The 19,966-nt window shown below is 41.7% G+C and overlaps 1 protein-coding gene across 2 annotated transcripts in view; it reads left to right on the forward strand.

Moving 5' to 3' along the window:
• ANKRD22 (ankyrin repeat domain 22) overlaps positions 1–19,966 on the forward strand; it is a 235,079-nt gene that overhangs the window by 104,819 nt on the left and 110,294 nt on the right. For both annotated transcript variants that reach the window (XM_044056413.1, XM_044056414.1), the window contains exon 2: positions 13,993–14,184. In XM_044056413.1, the coding sequence (XP_043912348.1) occupies positions 13,993–14,184 (192 nt within the window). The remainder of the gene's footprint in view (positions 1–13,992; positions 14,185–19,966) is intronic.

A 19,966-nucleotide genomic window follows, 5' to 3' on the forward strand; every position in this document is an offset into this window, starting at 1 on the left:
CTACTCAAGTCAGAAGTGACAAACTTCATGACACCCATGCAGACGGGAACAGAAAGTTCAACTGCCGAATCCTACACTATAGCACTGTACGAGCACATCCACTCATGCATGAATCGTGCCATCCCAAATAGAACCAAGACGCTCTCCTCCAAAAAAAGGAAGCCAATCTGGTGGTCCCCTGTCACAAACAAACTTTACAACAAAAGGAAGAAACTGTTGCAGAAAAGAAAATCCCAGGATGCAAAAAACTCCCTTACCAGCCTCAGTAAGAAGCTGAGATCCCTCATAAAATCCTCCAAAGCTAGTTACAAAAATAAAATTGCCAAAGATTCCAAAGACAACCACAAGGCATTCTATAGCTATGTCAAGAATCTAAATGGCAATGCTCAGAGCTGCTCTAAGCTACAACAGAATGGCATTAAATATACTGATCCCAAGGACATTGACAATATCCTGTCAGATCGATTCAGTGCCAACTTCACCCCCTAAAGGGTCCATCTCAATACAGAAAGATTGCCAAATTCCAGTAATCATGGCCACACAGGTAAAAAATGCACTCTCCAAAGCTATGAATACAGCATCCATGTGACCAGAGGACATCCCGGGCTGTGTACTTATATGAACTACAAAATGACCTGGCACCTCACCTAAGTGTCATGTTTAATCATAGCCTCACCTCAGGCTTCATGCCTACTGAGTGGTGCACAGCTACAGTTATCCGATTCCACAAGGGGAGAATCCACCTTAGATCCTGGGAACTACCATCCCATCAGTCTGATGAGCCTGATCTGCAAAGCCATGGAATGTATTATCATGGAACTTATAAACAAAGACACTGGCAACCTTCAAACACTGGACCCCACCCAGTTTGGGTTTGTGAAGGGCCGATCATGTCTCCTGAACCTGACTGACTTCTTCAAATCAGTCTCCAGAGCTTTGGGCAAGGGTAAGGCAGTCCACACAATCTTTCTAGACCTCGCCAAGGCCTTCAACACCATCCCCTACTCTGGAATCATAGATAAACTTACTAAGCTGGGCATAAAACCCTACATCACTCAATGGGTTGCCAACTGGATTACTGACAGAACCCACACTGTAAAAGTAGCCAACTCCAAATCCAGCTACAGACAAGTGACAAGTGGAGTACCTCAGGGTTCAGTCCTGGGACTGCTCTTGTTTGGTATCTACTTCTCTGAAGTACAGACCAACACTGAGGGACTCTGGCTAACAAAGTTCGCAGATGACTGCAAACTGGGAGCCATTATTGAATCCCCAAATGATGTGGATATTCTACAAAAGGGCCTTACAGAAACAGATGCTTGGTGCCAGAGCCATGGGCTCAAGCTCAATGCCAAGAAGTGCATAGTTATCCCCTTTGGAAAAAAACATGTACCCATGAATTACCACATAGGTGGGAGTACGCTAAACACTGAAAGTGTGATAAGAGACTTAAGAACACAGATGGACAGTGGTCTCACCATGAATAACCACATCGCCACAACAGTCAGGAAATCCTTCTATGCGGTACACCTCATCACTAAGGGCTTTTCATCCAGAAAAAAGGAGGTCATTGTCCCACTGTACTCATCCCTCATTAGACCCATCATAGAGTACAATGCCCCATTTGGTATGTACCTCACAAGACATCTGCAACAACTGGAAAATCCACAGAAACACCTCACTAAAAGAATCACAGGCTTAAAGCAGATGCCCTATGCTGACAGACTAAAAAACTCCAGCTATACTCTGTCGCATATCGTCTACTCAGAGGCAATCTCTGCTTAACATACAAGGCCATGTCAAACCCAGAGCTGTTGGACATGCTACACTTAAAAGAAATCTCAATCCATCAGAGCCACATGCTCCAGGGACTTAAATCTTGTCATCACAATGAACAAAACATGCTGGAGGGATAGGTTCCTGACCCAGAGACTCCCCATACTCTGGACCAGACTGCCCATACATGTCAAGTAGAGTGCCTCCTTGGCCATCTTCAAAAGGAACCTTGATGACTGGATAGGAGATAGGAAATGTACCCCAGGGATCACATCAGTCACCCTGCTAGACAGGGATCAAGGGAAGTAAATACTGTGGGAAGAAATAGCCAGGGAATTGTTATGGCTAGTCTTGTATAGGTCCTAGGGCTGATAGTCTAGTACCAATCTATGAACCTATGAACATGCCAAATGGGGCATTGTACTTAATGACTGGCCTAATGAGGGAAGAGTAGAGGGAGACAATGACCTCTTTCTTCCTGGCTGCAAAACCCTTAGTTATGAGAAGTGCCGCATAGGACTTTCTGACCACAGTGGCAATGTGGCGGTCAAAAGAGAGGTTGCTGTCAACCTGTGTTCCCAGATCTCTTACGAAGCCTTCTGTGTTCAGTGGACTACCTTCGATGTGGTAATTCATGGGAACCGGGTTTTTCCCAAAGGGGATGATGACACATTTTTGGCATTGAGCTTAAGGCCATGGTTATGACACCAGTCTCTGGTCTCAGTGAGGCCTTTCTGTAGGATGTCAACATCACTTGGGGAGTGAATTATGGCTCCCAACTTGCAATCGTCTGTGAACTTTGTAAGCCAGAGTCCATTTGTGTTGGCTTGGACTTCAGAGAAGTAAATACCAAACAAGAGAGGACCCAGGACTGAACCCTGTGGGACTCCACTCATGACTGGTAGGCAGTCAGACTTGGAGTCAGCTACTTTCACACTGTGGGTTCTGTCAGCCAGTTTGCAACCTACCTAGTGATATAGGGGTTAATGCCTAGCTTAGTGAGTCTTTCTATGATTCCTGAGTGGGGAATGGTATCAAAGGCCTTGGCTAGATCAAGGTAGGCTGTATGAACCACCTTGCCTTCATCCACAGCTCTGATGACTGACTCAAAGAAGTTGACCAGGTTGAGCAGGCATGATCTACCCTTCACAAAACCATCCAGAGTTTGGAGATTCCCTATATCCTTGTTTATTAGGTCCATGATGATGCATTCCATAGCTTTGCATATCAGACTTGTCAGGCTAATGGGGCAATAATTTCCAGGGTCTGTAGTCGCTCCTCATTTGTGGAGAGGGATGACTGTAGTGGTGCACCATTCAGTAAGGACAAAGCCCGAGGTGAGGCCGTGATTAAACAGGGCACACAGGTGAGGTACCAGTTCACTCTGTAGTTCATGTAGAACACAGCCAGGGATATTGTCAGGTCCCAAAGAAGCTGTATTCTTGGCCTTGGGCAGTGCTGTTTTAACCTGTGCAGCGGTAATACTGGGTGCCTGGCAATCTACTGGTATTGTGATTGGTCCTTTGGGGGGGGTAAAGTTGGCACTGAATCTGTCAGCCAGTATATTGGCAATATCTGTTAGCTCAGTATTGGAGGTGCCATTGTGCAACAGCTCCGAGCAAATTTGGGTATTGCCGTGGAGATTCTTTACATGCCTATAGAAGGCCTTGTGGTTGTCTTTACTATCTGCTGCAATTCTGTTTTCATAGCTAGCTTGAGGATTTGATGAGGGGATCTCTAATTTTTGTTGAAGCTGATAAGGGAGTTTTTCCAGTCTTGGGACTTCACCTTCTTTCACATGAGTTTCCTCCTTTTGTTGTAGAGTTTGTTTATGGCAGATGACCACCAGATTGGCTTCCTTTTTTTGGAGGGGAGCGTCTTGGTTCTATTCGGTATGGCAAGATCCATGCATTTATGTATGTGTTTGTACAGGGCATTAATGTATGATTCGGTGGTCATGTAGTTGTTCTCCAATTGCATGGGTGCCGTGAAGTTAGCCACCTCTGTTTTTAGGAGCCCAAAGTTAGCTTTGGAGAAGATTTTCATGGTGTTTACCTTTGCGGGGGAGGGGGGAATGAGGATTTCAAAGGTGATTAGTTTGTGGTCGGATCTAACCAAGGAGGAGTTGACTATTGATATAGAGCAATGGTCACCCATGTTAGTAATGACCAGATCAAGGATGTTGCTACCTCTAGTGGGGGTAAGAATGAGCTGGTCTAGGGCATTGGAATTAATGAATTCCAGGAAACATTGGGCAAGTGTATTGGTACATGAGTAGTTTTTCCAGTTAATGGAGGGAAAGTTGAAGTCACCCAGTATGAGAGTGTTAGGCTGGACCCTAATATTCTCCAGGGTGGTTAGGAACATGGAGTGTGAGTCTTGGGTCATGGTTGGGGACCTATAGCAGGCTATGACCTGAATTGCTGTCTTACCCAATGTGAGCTGTACCTGAAGTATCTCTGATGTGTTATGTTGGGCTACTAGTCTGGAGGTCTGTGCATCCTTTATGAATATGGAAACACCACTGCCTTTGGAGCTTCGATCCAAGTTCTGGGGCCGAAAGGTGTGGAATGAGTTATAACCTGGTAGTGCAGGGGTGTTTTCTGCTCCCTTGAACCTGGTCTTTCTTACAGCACAAATGTCGATTTTCTCCATTTTAAGGAGTGCCTCGAGTGAGTGCATTTTGAGATTTAGAATTTTAGCGTTGAGCAGCATGACCCTCAGATTGCATTTGTTTGTACCTGTTACAGTGGTGATTTGGTCTTTGGAATGCCACCCAAAAAAGGCACTATAGGGGTGGCAAGAGCCTTGGCCAGTATCTGGAAGCCCAGGAGTGACAGATGCAGGCCATCTCTGGCAAAGCATCGAGGTCTGTCTATCATGTCATCCCAGGCAGACAGATGCTGGATCCCCTTAGAATGACACCAGAAACTTAGACAATTGTTGAAATCAATCAATTTCTGCTTGTACTGTGGTATCATTCTGGGTGATGGTAGGAGGCTGCTCAGGGACAGGGTCATACCCGCCTGGGCTACATACTCCGAGAGCTCCTCCATGTCTCTTTTCATGTAGTCCAGGGAGTTACATCTCAGGTCATTCACACCCACATGCACAATGACAGAGTCATATGTGTACCTGTTGTTGAGGGACCTGAGTGCGTGCATTATGTGGTGGATCCTGGCACCTGACAGGCAGCTGACTGTTACTTTCTCCTTATTCAACCTAGTGAATGGGACATCAGTGTGCCTCACTATTGAGTCACTTATGACTAGTGTGTTGGGCATGCTGTTTTGCCTTAGGGGTTTTGGTTGAGTGGCACAATGTTTAGGAGAGTTATGTGTCTCGTGATTAGTGTTGTGTCATGGTGGTCAAGTGTGTTTCTGCCTTGGAGGTCTCTGCTGTGTGGGTAGATTTTTATTGAGAGCCTCCATGAAGGTGGGTGTGTGGTTTGTGTTTTTATGTGAAGGCAGTGCTGGTGTGTGTTCTAGAGGGCTATGTGTTCCATGTGGTGTGGTGTGGTGCAAGTGCTGACCTTTTCCTCTTAACCAGCTATTCTGGTCTTGGCTGGAGAGTGTGTGGCTTCCAGTTTGGATATATAAGTGCATCTCTCGCAAGTCTGAGTGTTGGGAGGTAAAAGGAGAGGTTTGTTAGTGTACATGAGGCAGTTGCTACATTGCCTCAGGATGCCCAAGCTCACCAGGTTAATAGAAGAAAGCACAGGGAATTGACCTTTAGACACGCCTGGAGGGGTGGGCATTAATAATAAGTACTGGAACTGTTTCCTTGTAGAACATTTAGTGCTGGTAGCACTTTTGTGTGCTACAATAATTGGTACAAGAAGTTTGGTAAAGTGCTAGACTAATAAGCTAGTAAAAGTGCAGGGGAGGAGAGAACTAGCAGATCTAAGGGAAAGATTGAAAAGCAGACTTCTTGGCACCGCTCAGAAGCTTACAAACAGTCCTGGATACAGCAAATCTGTATCTGGACTACACTACTTCCAGTAAAGGCAGGAAACAGTTTTATTTTATTTATTTAGTTTTTTAGTAGAAAGTGGAGAGAGATAATTCAATATTCAGAAGTTAAAGGGGTGGGACTTTGTTAAGTTCTCACTATAAACAGTAGAATGAGCTGATGTAATGTGACTGGGGGGCGGGGGGTGTCCAGTATCAACTTTATACCAGAGGTGGGCAACTCAAAGCCACCAAGACTTAAGACCGCCACAAGAACTGGGCATGGGGGTGGGAAAAAATAATAAGTTATGTACTCAGCATAACTTTCCATGTGAGTTGTTCATCTTGCCATCATTCTTAACTGATGGGTTCGGAGCCGATCCCCCGGCTCCGGTACGGCCACATGCAAAGCTCAAAGTCTTCCTGTAGCTCGAGGCCAAGCCCCCTATCCCATGATGCACTGGGAATTACCTCAGATCTTGTTTGCTGCATATACTATAACCATATATAATAGTTATTCCCCTATAGAAGGGAAGAAGACATTGAGCAGCCAGGATGAAGCAATATCTAGGTCAACTATCAGCCAGGAAGTGGTAGGAGGGAGGGAAGTAAGAATGAAGGCAAGATGAAAAACTCACATGGAATGTTATGGTGAGTACATAACTTCTTAATGTGAAGTTGTTCAATCTCGCCATTCATTCTTAACTGATGGGTAGCGTCCCAAGCACCATCAATCTCAGGTGGCTCACCGGAGTACATTTCTCAGGACCATGGACCCAAAGGATGCTCTATCCCTGGAGGCCTTATCCACTTTGTAATGAATGATAACGGTATGAGGTTTTGACCAAGTGGCTCCTGCACAAATGTTATCAAGGGGAAATTTGGCTGAAAATGCAGTGGATGTAGAAACTGCTCTGGTTGAGTGAGCTTTAATCTTGTGTTGCAAGGGCATATTAGCAGCTGAATAGTCAAAAGTGATACAATCAGATAACCATTTAGGCAGAGTTGTTTTAGCCACTGGTTTACCTTTCCTGGATTCAGAGAATGAAACAAAAAGTTGGTCTGATTTCCTGAAATCTTTTGTTCTATCCAAATAAAATCTGAGCTGTCTGTGAACATCAAGTTGGTGCAGCATATACTCTAATTTGTTGGAATGATTAGGGAAGAAAACTGGTAACTCAATAACTTGGTTAATATTGGTTTCTGAACAAACTTTGGGCAAAAAAGAAGGATTTGTCCTATGTGATATTCTGTCAGCATGAAAAATCAAATAAGGGGGGGGGGGTTTGACAGATAAAGCCTGAAGCTCTGACACTCTGCGGGCACAAGTAATAGCTACCAGAAAACTGGTTTTCCATGACAAATATTTGAGGTTACAAGATGATGCTGGCTCAAATGGAGGGAGAAAAATACGTGAAAGCATAAAATTTAGATTCCATTGAGAATAGGGAGTTTTCACAGGTGGTCTCATATGAAATGTCCCCTTGAGAAAAGCTTTGGATAACTTGTGGGACATGATATTTAAACCGTCAACTCCAAGATGAAAATTAGAAATAGCAGCCAACTGAACCCAAACTATTGCTGCTGCCGCTCTTTTGTTAAAGATCATAGTCAAAAATTCTAATATGGATGTCATGGGGGCTTGGTAAGGATCAATATTATTTTTAGAGGCCATATGGAAAATCTCTTCTACTTACTAAGACACAATTTTCTAGTGGAGGACTTGTGAGAAGACAAAAGGATCTGTTTTGTCTCATTGGATAGGTTATGAAGCCTGGCTATGATGGGAACTGGAGCAGCCAAGCTGTCAGTTTCAATGACTGCAGAGAGGGATGAAGGTCCCCCAACGGGTGTGTCAGTAGGTCTGGAAATGGGTCCAGAATCCAGGAGATCTTCCAAGAGATGAGGTTGAAGGAATGGGAACCAAATCTGCCGAGGCCAATAAGGGGCTATAAGAATGATGGTCCTTCCCAGGGATTTTGCTTTCTGTAGAACCTTGGGTATCAATGGTATTGGTGGAAATGCATAGAGGAGACCCGGGGTCCAATTGTGTATGAGTGCGTCCCTCGGGGCTTCTCCCGGAGGTGGAATCAGGGCAAAGTAGCTTCTGCATTTTGTGTTGATGTGACTGGCAAAAAGGTCACAGCAAGATTGGCCCCATTTACAGAAAAATCCTGTCTGAAATCTCTTTCTTGAGGGACCACTCATGTGGCGATAGGATTGCCCTGCTTAGTTTGTCTGCTATCATGTTGGATCTCTCCGGGATGTGCATTGTCAACAGAAAGCACTGGGAGGAAACAGTCCACTGCCAAACTCTGAGGGCTTCTTGGCAAAGGGGGTAAGATCTGGTTCCTACTTGTTTGTTCAAATACCAGAATACTGACATATTGTCTGTCTGAATCACAATCGTTCCTAGAGAAAGAGAGTCCTTGAAGTACTGCAATGCCAAAAGTACTGCTCTCATCTCCAGGATATGGATATGCAAATGTGACTCCTGATCTGCCCATGTGCCTTGGGCAGTCTTTTCATGAAAATGCCCCCCCCCCCCAACCTATCAGGGAAGCGTCCGTGGTCACAATGGCTACTGGAGGGAGTAGAACAAAGGGGCATCCTATGGGGACATGAAGAGATGTCAACCACCACTGGAGGTCTTTCTTGTAAGAGCTTGTAATCAATATTGTGTGGTCCATGGGTAGTTCCTGGTAAGACCACTCAGTGAACAACAGCTAAGCTAGGATTGCTGCTGCCATCATACCCAGTACTTTCAGAACTTCTGAAGCTGGTGCTCTGTCTTTTGATACCAATGTGCTGACATGCTGACGAAGAAGAAAGACTCTTTCCATTGGTAGCCTTAGAGTGGTGGTTGAGGTGTCTAGCTCTGCCCTGATAGAAATATATGCTGCGATGGCGACAAGGCAGACTTTTCTGAGTTGACTGTAATGCCTAGATGATTGCAGAGTGACAGAGTGTACTCCCTTGCCTGAATCAGTTGATGACTGATGGTGGCGGTAAGCAGCCAATAATCTAGGTATGGAAACACCTGGAATCCTAGATGCCACAGGTGAGCCATGACCATTGCCATGCATTTGGTGAACACTCTGGGGGCTGTAGTGACACCAAAGGGCAGGGCTCAAAACTGATAATGACTGGCTCCCAGCCAGAAATGCAGGTGATCTCTGGATGGCCTGGCCATTTTTATGTGGTAGTACGCATCCTTGAGGTCTATTGAGCACATCAAATTGTCTTTCCCTAAGAAGGGAAGTATAGACTGAAGTGTAACCATCCGGAACTTCTCTTTCTTTACATATTGATCGAGTCTGCTGAGGTCCAAAATGGGTCTCCAGTCCCCTGTTTTCTTTGGAACCAAAAACAATCTTGAGTAAGTTCTGGATGCTGTTTGGTCTGCTGGGACTGTCTGTATGACTCTTTTATAGCAACCTTCGGACCTCTACAGTTGCCTGTCCCCTGCAACTGGGTGGAACGTCTGGGATTCTCCTTATGGTCGGAGGGGGGTGGCAAATGGTATGATGTACCCTCTGGAAATGATACTTTGTACCCAGCTGTCTTTTGTTATTTTTAGCCAGGTGTCTGGGTACAAAGAAAAGTGACCCCTGACTGCCTCCAGAGCAGGACAGTTGGGCCTCCTTTCAGGAGCGCTGGTAAGGTTGTCCAGAAAAGTGATCTCTGTCACCCTGGTGATGCGGACCCCTCTGCTGCGAGGGTGGCGTCTTCCATTATTACCCCCTCTTCTGCCCCTGGAGGTGGGTTCACTACATGTGTCCTGAAAGGCTCCTTGGGCTTTCCAGAACCACATTTTTGCTCCCCTTTGACCTTTGGGATAAGGTCGGGTAGGGGTGGAAAAACAGACTCTGATGGCAGACAGAGACTTGCCCTCCTGTTCCCACATGGTCAAGGTTTCCTTCACTTTAGGCCCAAAAAGGGATGAGCCATCAAAGGGGGTGTTCACGAAGGATGACGTGAAGGACTCCACAAAGGAACAAAAGCACATCCAGGAATGTCTTCTAAGAGTGATTCCTGTACCCACTGCCCTACTCGTTCCATCAGCTGCATATAATATGAGATGCATGGATGAGTTGACAATAGAATTTAGGGTAGAAAGATGGGCAGCAACTTTATCAGAGGCTCCTGCAGCTACTGTACCCTGAAGAGTATCTTCCCAACTCCTTAAGGAGAACTCTTTGCGACCTAGTAAAATGGGTTAAGTAGTGAACGCAGAGCAAAAGTCACTGAACTGAAAATGCATTTCCCATATCTATCCATAATCCTAGACTCTCTATTAGGAGGATGGATAGATGAGGAAGCCTCAGACATTTCCTTTTTGGTGGCCACCACCACCACCACCATGGCATCAACAGGAACTCCTTTGGTTGGTTAAGAACGTTTTGTCTAGTGGGGCTGATATAAATTTGTTAGGCCTCCTAGGGACAGGCTCCATAGACTCCGGTGACTCCCATGCCCTTCGAGAAACCAACTGCATGAGCTCATCAAAGGCCAGAGACACCCAAGAAGTGGAGGGTTGAGACCCAAAAACCTGCAGGAAAACTGACTCATCCTCAGTAGGGTTTCTGGACTGCCAATCACCCCTCTGCCTAAGGATTTCAAGTATCTCAGCAAAGGAGATATCCACAAAGGGGGACCGTGGGGACCCTTCTGACTCACTCAAGTCAGTATCAGATGTTAAAGACTCCTGTGAAGAGTCCAAGTGTCTCCTCTTGCATAATCTCTTCCTAGGAGCCTCCTCAGTGGGAGCTTCTGGAGAGGTCTCGGAAGAGCAGGGGCCACCCTGTGGGGCTACCTGGGGCTCTGGGTCTCTACGCTTAGCCTGAACCATGGAAGCAGAAGCAGACACAGACACTTTAGGGGATGAAGAGGCAAGACCTGAAGTCGAGGATGTCTTGGGAGACAAAGCTCTCCTCATGGCATCGAAGGCACCACTGCTCTGATGGGAAGGAGTCAATGGATCTGAGGGAACCGTCAAACCCTCCAGCACCGAGGCAGTGGGTTCCGAGGTGGAGGTAGGAGCCGAGCTCATCTGAGCCGAAGCCCCAAGAGGGAGAGTCGACACTGACAAGTCGGTTTGACTATCATCTCCAGATCTGACTGCAGAGTGTCGGCTCCTAGAATCCCCGGTCGGCACCGAGAATGTCAGAGTGGATGGAGCCGAGGCCACTGGAACCGGCCTCGACCCCAATGGCTCCACGATCAACAGGTCTGATTCTTCTGGCTCTGAAGGGCCGGTATGGCTCAGAGGAGTAGACAAAGCAGGAGTAGTGGTTTTCAGCTCCAAAGCCACTTGGGTCAGAGCCGACAACAATTTAGCAAGGCCTGGTGCCTGGAGAAGCTACTGCACCAATCGATCCATATCCAAATCTGAAAGGCTGAAAGATGACCTAGATGAATGAATAGATGGTGCCAACTGGAGTAATGGTGACTGAGGCACTTCGGATACTGGCTCCAAGGCTGTGGGCCGGTTCCGAAAAGAAAAGATAGTCAGCTCCGAAACCTGTGGAGCCAATGTCTCATCAGATTATTTTTTTACTTTTTTGATTGTTTGGAATCCTTAGATTCAACAGATGACTTGGAGTACTTAGAAGATTTGCTAGCCACATCCTGGTCACTCAATGCCTCTTGAAAAGGGTGTTTTAACAAACCCCTGTTCATTAACTTCCATTTCCTCTCTAACAGAACCCTGGAAGAAAAGGAATGGCAGATAGCACAAGATTCTTGCAAAACTATTCCAACGCAGCATTCTAGTGAAATGTGTTTTTTTCTTTTATTCTAGCCAGTGTGCCAGTCAGAATATGACAATGACTTGAAGGGCCTGAAAGAGATGATTGTAAGTGGACAGCCCCCAAACAATATATGCATGTAACATGTCCATCAGTAGCTGACATTTTCTGATTACAGTCCAGACATTTTTTAAAACCGGACTTTGAATGTCTGTCCTTCTCATCTGCCATGATACCACTCTAAACACATGCGAATCAACAATTAGTGTGAAATTAGTAATAATAGGCTCTAAACACACACACACAACACACACACGAGCCTGAGAAAAAAGTATCCAAAAACTGCTACACTATACTATAACTACTATAGAAAAAGTCATCTAACAACCACACACAGCCCAAAGATAACTAGGCCAAATATTTAAAAAAAATAATATACAGTAAATATAGACAACACATGGGAAGGGAACTGCAGTGGAGCTATAAGAGCTAACTATCTACCTATGTGCAAAAATTACTAATAATATATAATAAAGTACTAAATAGAAAAATTTTTAAAGTTTACTGGCCCAAGCTTTCACTGGAACCTCCGATCAGATGCCACGACAAACTAGATCTCAGGTAATTCACAGTGCATCATGGGATAGGTGGCTTGGCCTCGAGCTACAGGAAGACCTCAAGCTTTGCGTGTGGCCATACCGGAGCTGAGGGGTCAGCTCCAAACCCATCAGTTAAGAATGAACAGCGAGATTGAACAACTCCACATCAGTTTATAGAGATATTAAATCAAAAGTGCAGAAGATAATTGAGAATAAACACTTATCTTTTCTCAGTATCACAGTAGGCAGTAAGTCAGTCTCTCTGCAGCTTAGAACAGCTTCGATAAACAGGTATATCTGATTTAAAACACTGACAATTAAAGGCAGAGGAACAGAAACCTATTCAATCAACAATAACAGTTTTGCAGGAATGCCCCTAGCTAGATTAAACCAGTCCTGTTCACTCTCTCCCACAGAGAAAACAGATAGGCCTCTAGACAAAAGACTTCACTGCAAACTGAGGGTAACAGTAACAGATATTCAGCTCTATCACACAACAAAAAGGACAGTAAAAACAGTTGTACAGATTACAGAGTTATTAAATCAAAAGTGCAGAAGATAATTGAGAATAGAAAGTGCCAAGTAAAGTTGCTGTTTCTTTTTTTTAAGGTTTATAGTGCAGTACTGAGGATTATGTTCTAATTCATTAATTTCATAGGTTAATTTTATTTACATTCTTATATAAGATTGGGTCTGATTATTCTGGTGATCTGATTTTCTGATTAGCTGGTTACAGTTTTATTTTTATTTTGCTTTTTACTCATTGTATTTATTTTTCAATGTAATGTAACGTTCATGTCCTAATGAGTAGATTTAGCTGGAGGTGTTTTCCTCAGGATTGTTTATTTTTTAATTCATACAATGTATGCAGCTTCATTTCTTTCCTTAACTCTGCTTGAAGTTGATGCGCATAGATTAAATATGTACTCACTGTTGCAAAAACATGCTTTTATGTAATGGTGATAAATGGGTATGTCATTAAGATAAATATCTACATGTAAATATACTGGTCACACACAAACACATTCCACACATAATGTAATGAGAAGAAAGAAGGTTCTACAGACATTAAAAATGTGGATAATTATGTAATTGTCAAAGTGAAGGTTCCATGAGAATGACATTATGCACATAAATGTATAGGCATAGAATATAGCAATAACCCATGCCTGGGTGTGGGTAATGCTGGATTTACCCAAGGTTGGTGTGGTTTGGTCATGAGAGCGAAGCCCGAGTGGCCAAACAAAGCCAACCGTGGGTAAATACAGCATTACCCACACCCAGAAATGGGTTATTGCTATTATACAATGACATTATTTAAGAAAAAAATAATTACTTTTCTTAAATAATGGCATTGTATAATGCCTCCTTGCTGCCCTTCCGCAGCTGTCTGGTATTCTGCGGCAGTTCTGATGTACTGCGCATGCATATGCCTATGCAGTACATCAGAGCTGTGGGCAAAAGCAATGGAGAAAGCAAGATCTCCATTGCTTTTTACAAACTGTCTCGCTATGTTAAAGGAGTTTGGCATTGCGAGACAGCTTTAAAAAAGCAATGGAGAATCTCCGTTGCTTTTTTTAAAGCTGTCTCGCTATGTTAAACTCTTTTAACATAGCGAGACAGTATGAAGCAATGAAGATCTTGCATTCTCCGTTGCTTAAAAAAGAGTTATAGTAAATGAAAAAGTCTGGGCGACCGGACCTTTTTTCCATTACTATAACTGATTTACATAGTGTCAGCGTGCACGTTTTTGAATATTAATGGGGGGTCATTGTATAATTATCAATATCTCATGTGACTGGAACAAATACAGATAATGTGCATGTCATATATCACACGTGTTCAGCAGGATACTACTAGGTTAAAATTATTCCAACACAGCATTCTAGTGAAATGTGTTTTTTTCTTTTATTCTAGCCAGTGTGCCAGTCAGCATATGACAATGACTTGAAGGGCCTGAAAGAGATGATTGCTAAAAGCAACAAACATGTAAATGTACAAGACAATGACACTGGTGACACTCCACTTATATCTGCTTCCAGAAAAGGCCATATGAGGACCATAAAGTATCTTTTAGGACAAGATGCAAACGTGAACATCAAAAACAAGGTAAAGTAACTTCCATTACTCTAATTATTTTTTTTTTCTGTTGTTTCAGCAGCTTGTGCAAGTCAACACTGTGAACAATTATGGATATCTCTGGAGCCCATTTTAAAATATACAATATAAAAAAGTTTGAAACATTATATGGTATGTAATATAATTATTTTGTTAAAATATACAGTAATTTGTCAATGTACTATACAGAAGTTAGACTACAAACTGCTAATGGACATACTGTAGTTCTGGGTTTGATTCTCTCAGTCTCCATTTATCTGCTGTTTAACTCAGAGCAAATCCTGTAACCATGCAGTGCTGCTGGGCGTAGCTGTAATTGTCCAATATTTCATGGAATGTTCCTGATTTTGTTTAATAACATTTGTGGTTTTCTGGTAAACCATTAAAGACTGAAGTCAATAAATAATGACAGAGATTTGGTTATTAGATATCATATTCCTCAGAAAATGCAAACTATTGTAAAACCTGTTGTTCTAGAAGCTTTCTGAGTATATAAGATCAACATTTAATATCTGTCCCTCCTTTTGGGCCTTGGTCCATTCTTCTTGCACCAAGACGAGAGCTGTTGTGTTGCCTCACCCACAAAAAGTGGCATTAGTGCCTAGTGGTTAACAAATGCAAAATGTCATCAATAGGAATATAGCATAAAAGAAACACAGTGTCAACATTTCTTTATTATTTAAACAGGTGGTTTAATCTAGCCTATTATAATTTTCATGGTTGCACCATTTCATGTATTATAAAGCTATTCACAGATCCTGTTTATGTATTTAAAAGAAATACATTATGGCTTAAAACATAATAAATTATTCAAACTAAAGGGGTGGCGAAAGCCACATAACTATGGGCTAGGCTTATAAATGCCCTTGGGCAGATAGCCTAGTATGAACCTATGAACCTATGAACCTATTAAACATCTCTTCGGTTCAATAATAAAAAATCCAATAGTTATTTTTTTGTCAAAAATCTTCTCATTTTTTGTTTCTGATGTGGCTTCTGGCCTGCATGGAAAAAGGGCTCCTGACTATGATGCAGTGATTCAGGGTTTGTGATGTATATGGCATCCGTGGTGGTGCAGCGGTAGCGTTGTTGCCTCACAGCAAGAGGTTCTCCCATTTGATTCTTGGCTGGAGTGCGGGGAGTGCCTTCTGTGTGGAGTCTGCATGTCCTCCCCGCGGTCCAGTGGTGTTCTGAAAGACATGCGTGAATGGGCGTGCCTTCGTTGAAGGTTGGGTGTCGAGCTGGCAACTTGGCACCATAAAAACCTACTGCCAATCATTAGCGGACCAGAGTTCCGCTGTGGCGACCCCTAACCGGGAAAAGCCAAAAGAAACAATAACAACAACTGGCTATTTGGCAGATTTGTCAAGTACAGAAGGATGAAGCCTTCCATGAACTACTTTCCTTCTCTAAGAATGAAGGAAGACTGAGAATTAGTGTGAGACTGTACCTTGCAAAGGGCAGGAATTTGTGTACTGGTAGCAGGTGCAGAGAGAAATAATACGCAATTATTACAGCATTTTAATGTTAGTATTTATTCCAAAACAGAAGAAAAGTTCACATATGTGTACAATACCAGAGGTGTACCATTTCTGTTATATGATGCAGGATCTCATACCTCTTGAAATATCTGTCAGAAATATCATACCATAACATGCATCAGATGGCGTAATACTTCAACAAGCAACTAGAAGAGAAGAAGAATACAGATCACATCATCAAATAGCACTTAGGTGAAGTGTCATTTCCTTCCCTTCACGATCACATCATCAAATAGCACTTAGATGACGTGTCATTTCCTTCCCTTCACGATCACATCATCAAATAGCACTTAGATGAAGCGTCATTTCCTTCCCTTCACATTCTGGCACTTGTTGAAACTTGTTTTGATTCCTTATGCAATCAGTAATGGATTTATTGTACTAGACTGCTTGATATTCAGAAAAGACTGTTCTGGCAACCAAGCTCGTAAGGAGGGCATCAGTGAGTTGCAACCTGAAGACAATTTAAACACAGAAACTTTAGGTTTTTAACTCTTGCATCTGTTAGAGCACTAATAACTGTAAGGGTTGGAACAAATGTACAGCTCTACAGTTAATAAATTTTGCAACAAGAAAAGGTGTTAGAAATTAAAATCAAAATATACTTGACAGGGTCCTACCAAAAACCCCTAATAACTTTGCAGTTGCTGAAAGACTACCAAACTGCATAAGTAACTACGTCTTCATCTGTGGAATCTGAAAATAATGTCAGGTTTCACATCCTCTCAAATTAAAAAAAATAACCTGCCTTGGGAGCAAATAAAAAAAAATCATAATTATCTAATCTGTTATCATTGGACCCCTGCTGTTCTGCTGTATTCCTAATCTAAGTGACACTGTGCATTTGTTTTCAGTACAGGGGTAACATTCTGGACAGCTACGCCCCATCAGGAATGGTACAGTGCAGACAAGACTGAACACCTTGGGTTAATGAAACAGATATAGTATTCTTATCAGAAAAAGAAGTAGCACAGAAAACATAAGAAATCAGAAGAAAACCCAAAAATCAGTACAGAGCGTAAGTGTCAGACTCGGGTAAGTATGTCAAAAAATATGGCACCGGGAAGGAATAACTGGAAGAATCAATACAAATTCTGGAAAACTGTAAATGGTATCATAGGTAAAGCAATAACTTCTTATGACAACTCTGATTCTCTCAACTTGCCTCTAGTTACAGCCAAGAATGTCAGAGTATTTGTCCACAATAACACAAAAACTGACAAACAACAATCCTGACCACAATGACATTAAGTAACATGTGGAAACCAAGAAAGTAACACAATATACTTTAGATCTAGCTAACTGTGATTTACTTAATACATTACTGAGGAAAGCAAAGGATTATGGTTCAGCTTCAATGAACAATCTGCTTCTTGCCTTTTTTTAAGAAAATTGTTCCATATACTGTGTGCCCACTTACCCTTACTCATTAACAGGAGTATAAAATAAGGCATTTCCCTAACATCGGGAAAAAAGTAAATTGTACCCATACCCAAAGGAAAGAGTGCACTAATGGATTTGATAAATAAATACATGCCCATAAGTATTGTCCGTCCATTTGCAAAGATTGTGGAATGGGTGCTACATATGCAAATTAAGAAATACATTCCTTTACATCAGGTTAATGTATGAACATGGCTGTAGTGAAACCTGTAGACTCCATGTCATCAAATAAGGACAAAGAACAGCAGTGGCTAACCTTTTTCTGGTCTTCTTCAAAGCTTTTGATATGGGTAGCCATACCTTGCTTCTACAAAGACTCAAGGTACTGAGGCAGAATGGCGGATCAACTGAAAATCTGTCTAAAATATAACATGGATAAATTATGTCTCTGCTTCATGGTATGTAGAAACATGTGCTCCACAAGAATCCAGCCTTGACCCATTACTTTTCTTATTATTCACAAATGGTATAAACGTGCACACAGATTGTAATTTTGTCCAGTATGCTGATGATTTTATACCAAGTGTTGCATCAAATATTAGTGGTTTCATTACATTGGACTACACAGTGGTTTTGATAATGTCACTTCTTCTTCTTCTTTTAGCTTTTCCCAGTTAGGGGTTGCCACAGCAGATCATCTGTCCGCTCATGATTAGCAGTGGAGTTTTATGGTGTCGAGTTGCCAGCCCGGCACCCAACCTTCCACAGAAGGCACACACACACACTTTGGGCCAATTTAGAGTGTCCAATCCACCTACAGCATGTCTTTGGGATGTGGGAGGAAACCGGACCACCCAGAGGAAACCCACGTGACCACAGGGAGGACATGCAGACTCCGCACAGAAGGCACCCCAGCCAAGGATTGAACCGGAGAACCTCTTGCTGTGAGGCAGAAACACTAACCACTGCACCACCATGGCCACCCGGTTGGATAATGTCACTAAAATTGCTAAATCACACCGGATTAATTTAAGTTAGAGAGAAAAAAAAAAGATATTGCACTTTGAGAAAGTAACCTTTGACAAGTATGGCCCTCCTTTGCAAAGAAGCATGGATTGTTCCTCTAAACCTCAAACTGCATTAATTAGACCATACCCTGATCTGTTCACACCAATAACCTATCCTCCCCTTTATTTCTTATACTTTTACCCTAGCTATGAATTACTTTACTTGCTAACAACCCTTTCCGACAGAGTTTAGTCATCAGCTTGCCCACTTTGTTTAGACTTAAACTTTGCTGTCTCTTTCCGCAGAGTCAATGTGACTGACCCACTAGATTTAAGTTGTTAGTGCAATAAAATAGGATTTTGAATTACATTTAATTTCTGTATTTTGATCTGAAGCTACTTGTATTATCCTGCTTTTGTAAACTTATTTTAATTGTTATTTATCAGTTGTTTATGTTGTTTTTAACATGATCCAGACTGGATCTTATGTTGAATTTACTTGTATGATGATGAGTTTTTAAAACTGGTATATATTTTTATGTAAGTGTTTCATATAGTGGAGCTTTTCTCTTTGGGTCCCTCTTGGTAAAATGGCCTCTGTCTGGCAGAGCTAACCCATTCAACAATAAATAAAAAATAAACATTAAGTAAATCAGTTCAGGAAGGAGTGAAGCTAAGTAGTCCACAGGTATGTCGCTCTGGATAACTCCAAACCAAGTAAAGCAAAAAGTATATCCAAATAAAGCTCGAAGTTCTGTGGTTCACACAAATAATTTATTGTAGTAGACAAGCGCTTTCGCTAAACATAGCTTCTTCAGGTCACTTTAATAAATAAGAGAACAAAATTCTTCAATATATAGTCATGTTAATCAACCAATATATGAAGCAATCATAGATTTAAAAGGGAAATGTAAAAAACACAAAATATATGTGTGTGAAGTGTGTAAATCTAAAAACATATAAAAAACAATGCACCTGTATTAGACAGTTAAACATAACTCATAAGGCTTGTTTATATATAGAAAATGTACATAATAAAAAATGTACATAATAAAAAATGTACATAATAAAATATCTGTGTACAATTTATATTTGTGTACAATTTATATTATATGCTAGTGCGTGTGGATACCAGAGTTGATATGTCAGTCATTATCATGATGCATAAATGCTCTACTCTACTAGTAGAAATATTTAGAAATTCTTTTTCATGGATAGAAATCTGGATTTTAAAAAGTGCTAAAGGATCATTAAATAGTGCTATCATAATATAGTCTGTAATATTACAGAAACATATATGTGGCAGTATTTAAGTCATGTCTGAATCCACAAATAAAACATGTATATACGTATCAATGGCATATAAATATAGAAATAAAACCAGAGATCAATGCATCATTTAACTCATATTAATCAATATATATTCCTGGCACATAAAACAGATATTCCTACTACATAGGTATCCTTTATAATGGATCTATATTCTAGAATGTAAACAAATATACTAGACATTTTTCCAGGGATGTTCTCAGGATGTGATCTATCACATTACAAAACTATATATGTATAGATATTTAGTACATACATAATAAATTAGGCCAAAAAACGAACACACTTAAATACACAATGCTTCAAAGATATAAAAACTTCATTAAAAATATATGAATGTTCAAAAATGCTAATATGTACTAAAAATATAAATACATATTAAATAAAGATTCTTTAAATGACTCAGTAAGAGATAGGTATTCGTACTAATCAATTTATGGAAAATATTTGTGCATGACAATAATGTTAAAATTATGTTAAAATTAATAGCACTCAAGTCACTTGATGTTTCTA

This window comes from Protopterus annectens, chromosome 14.part0 (genome assembly GCF_019279795.1).
Source record: "Protopterus annectens isolate FY-2018-M chromosome 14.part0, PAN1.0, whole genome shotgun sequence".
Lineage (NCBI taxonomy): Eukaryota > Metazoa > Chordata > Ceratodontiformes > Protopteridae > Protopterus > Protopterus annectens.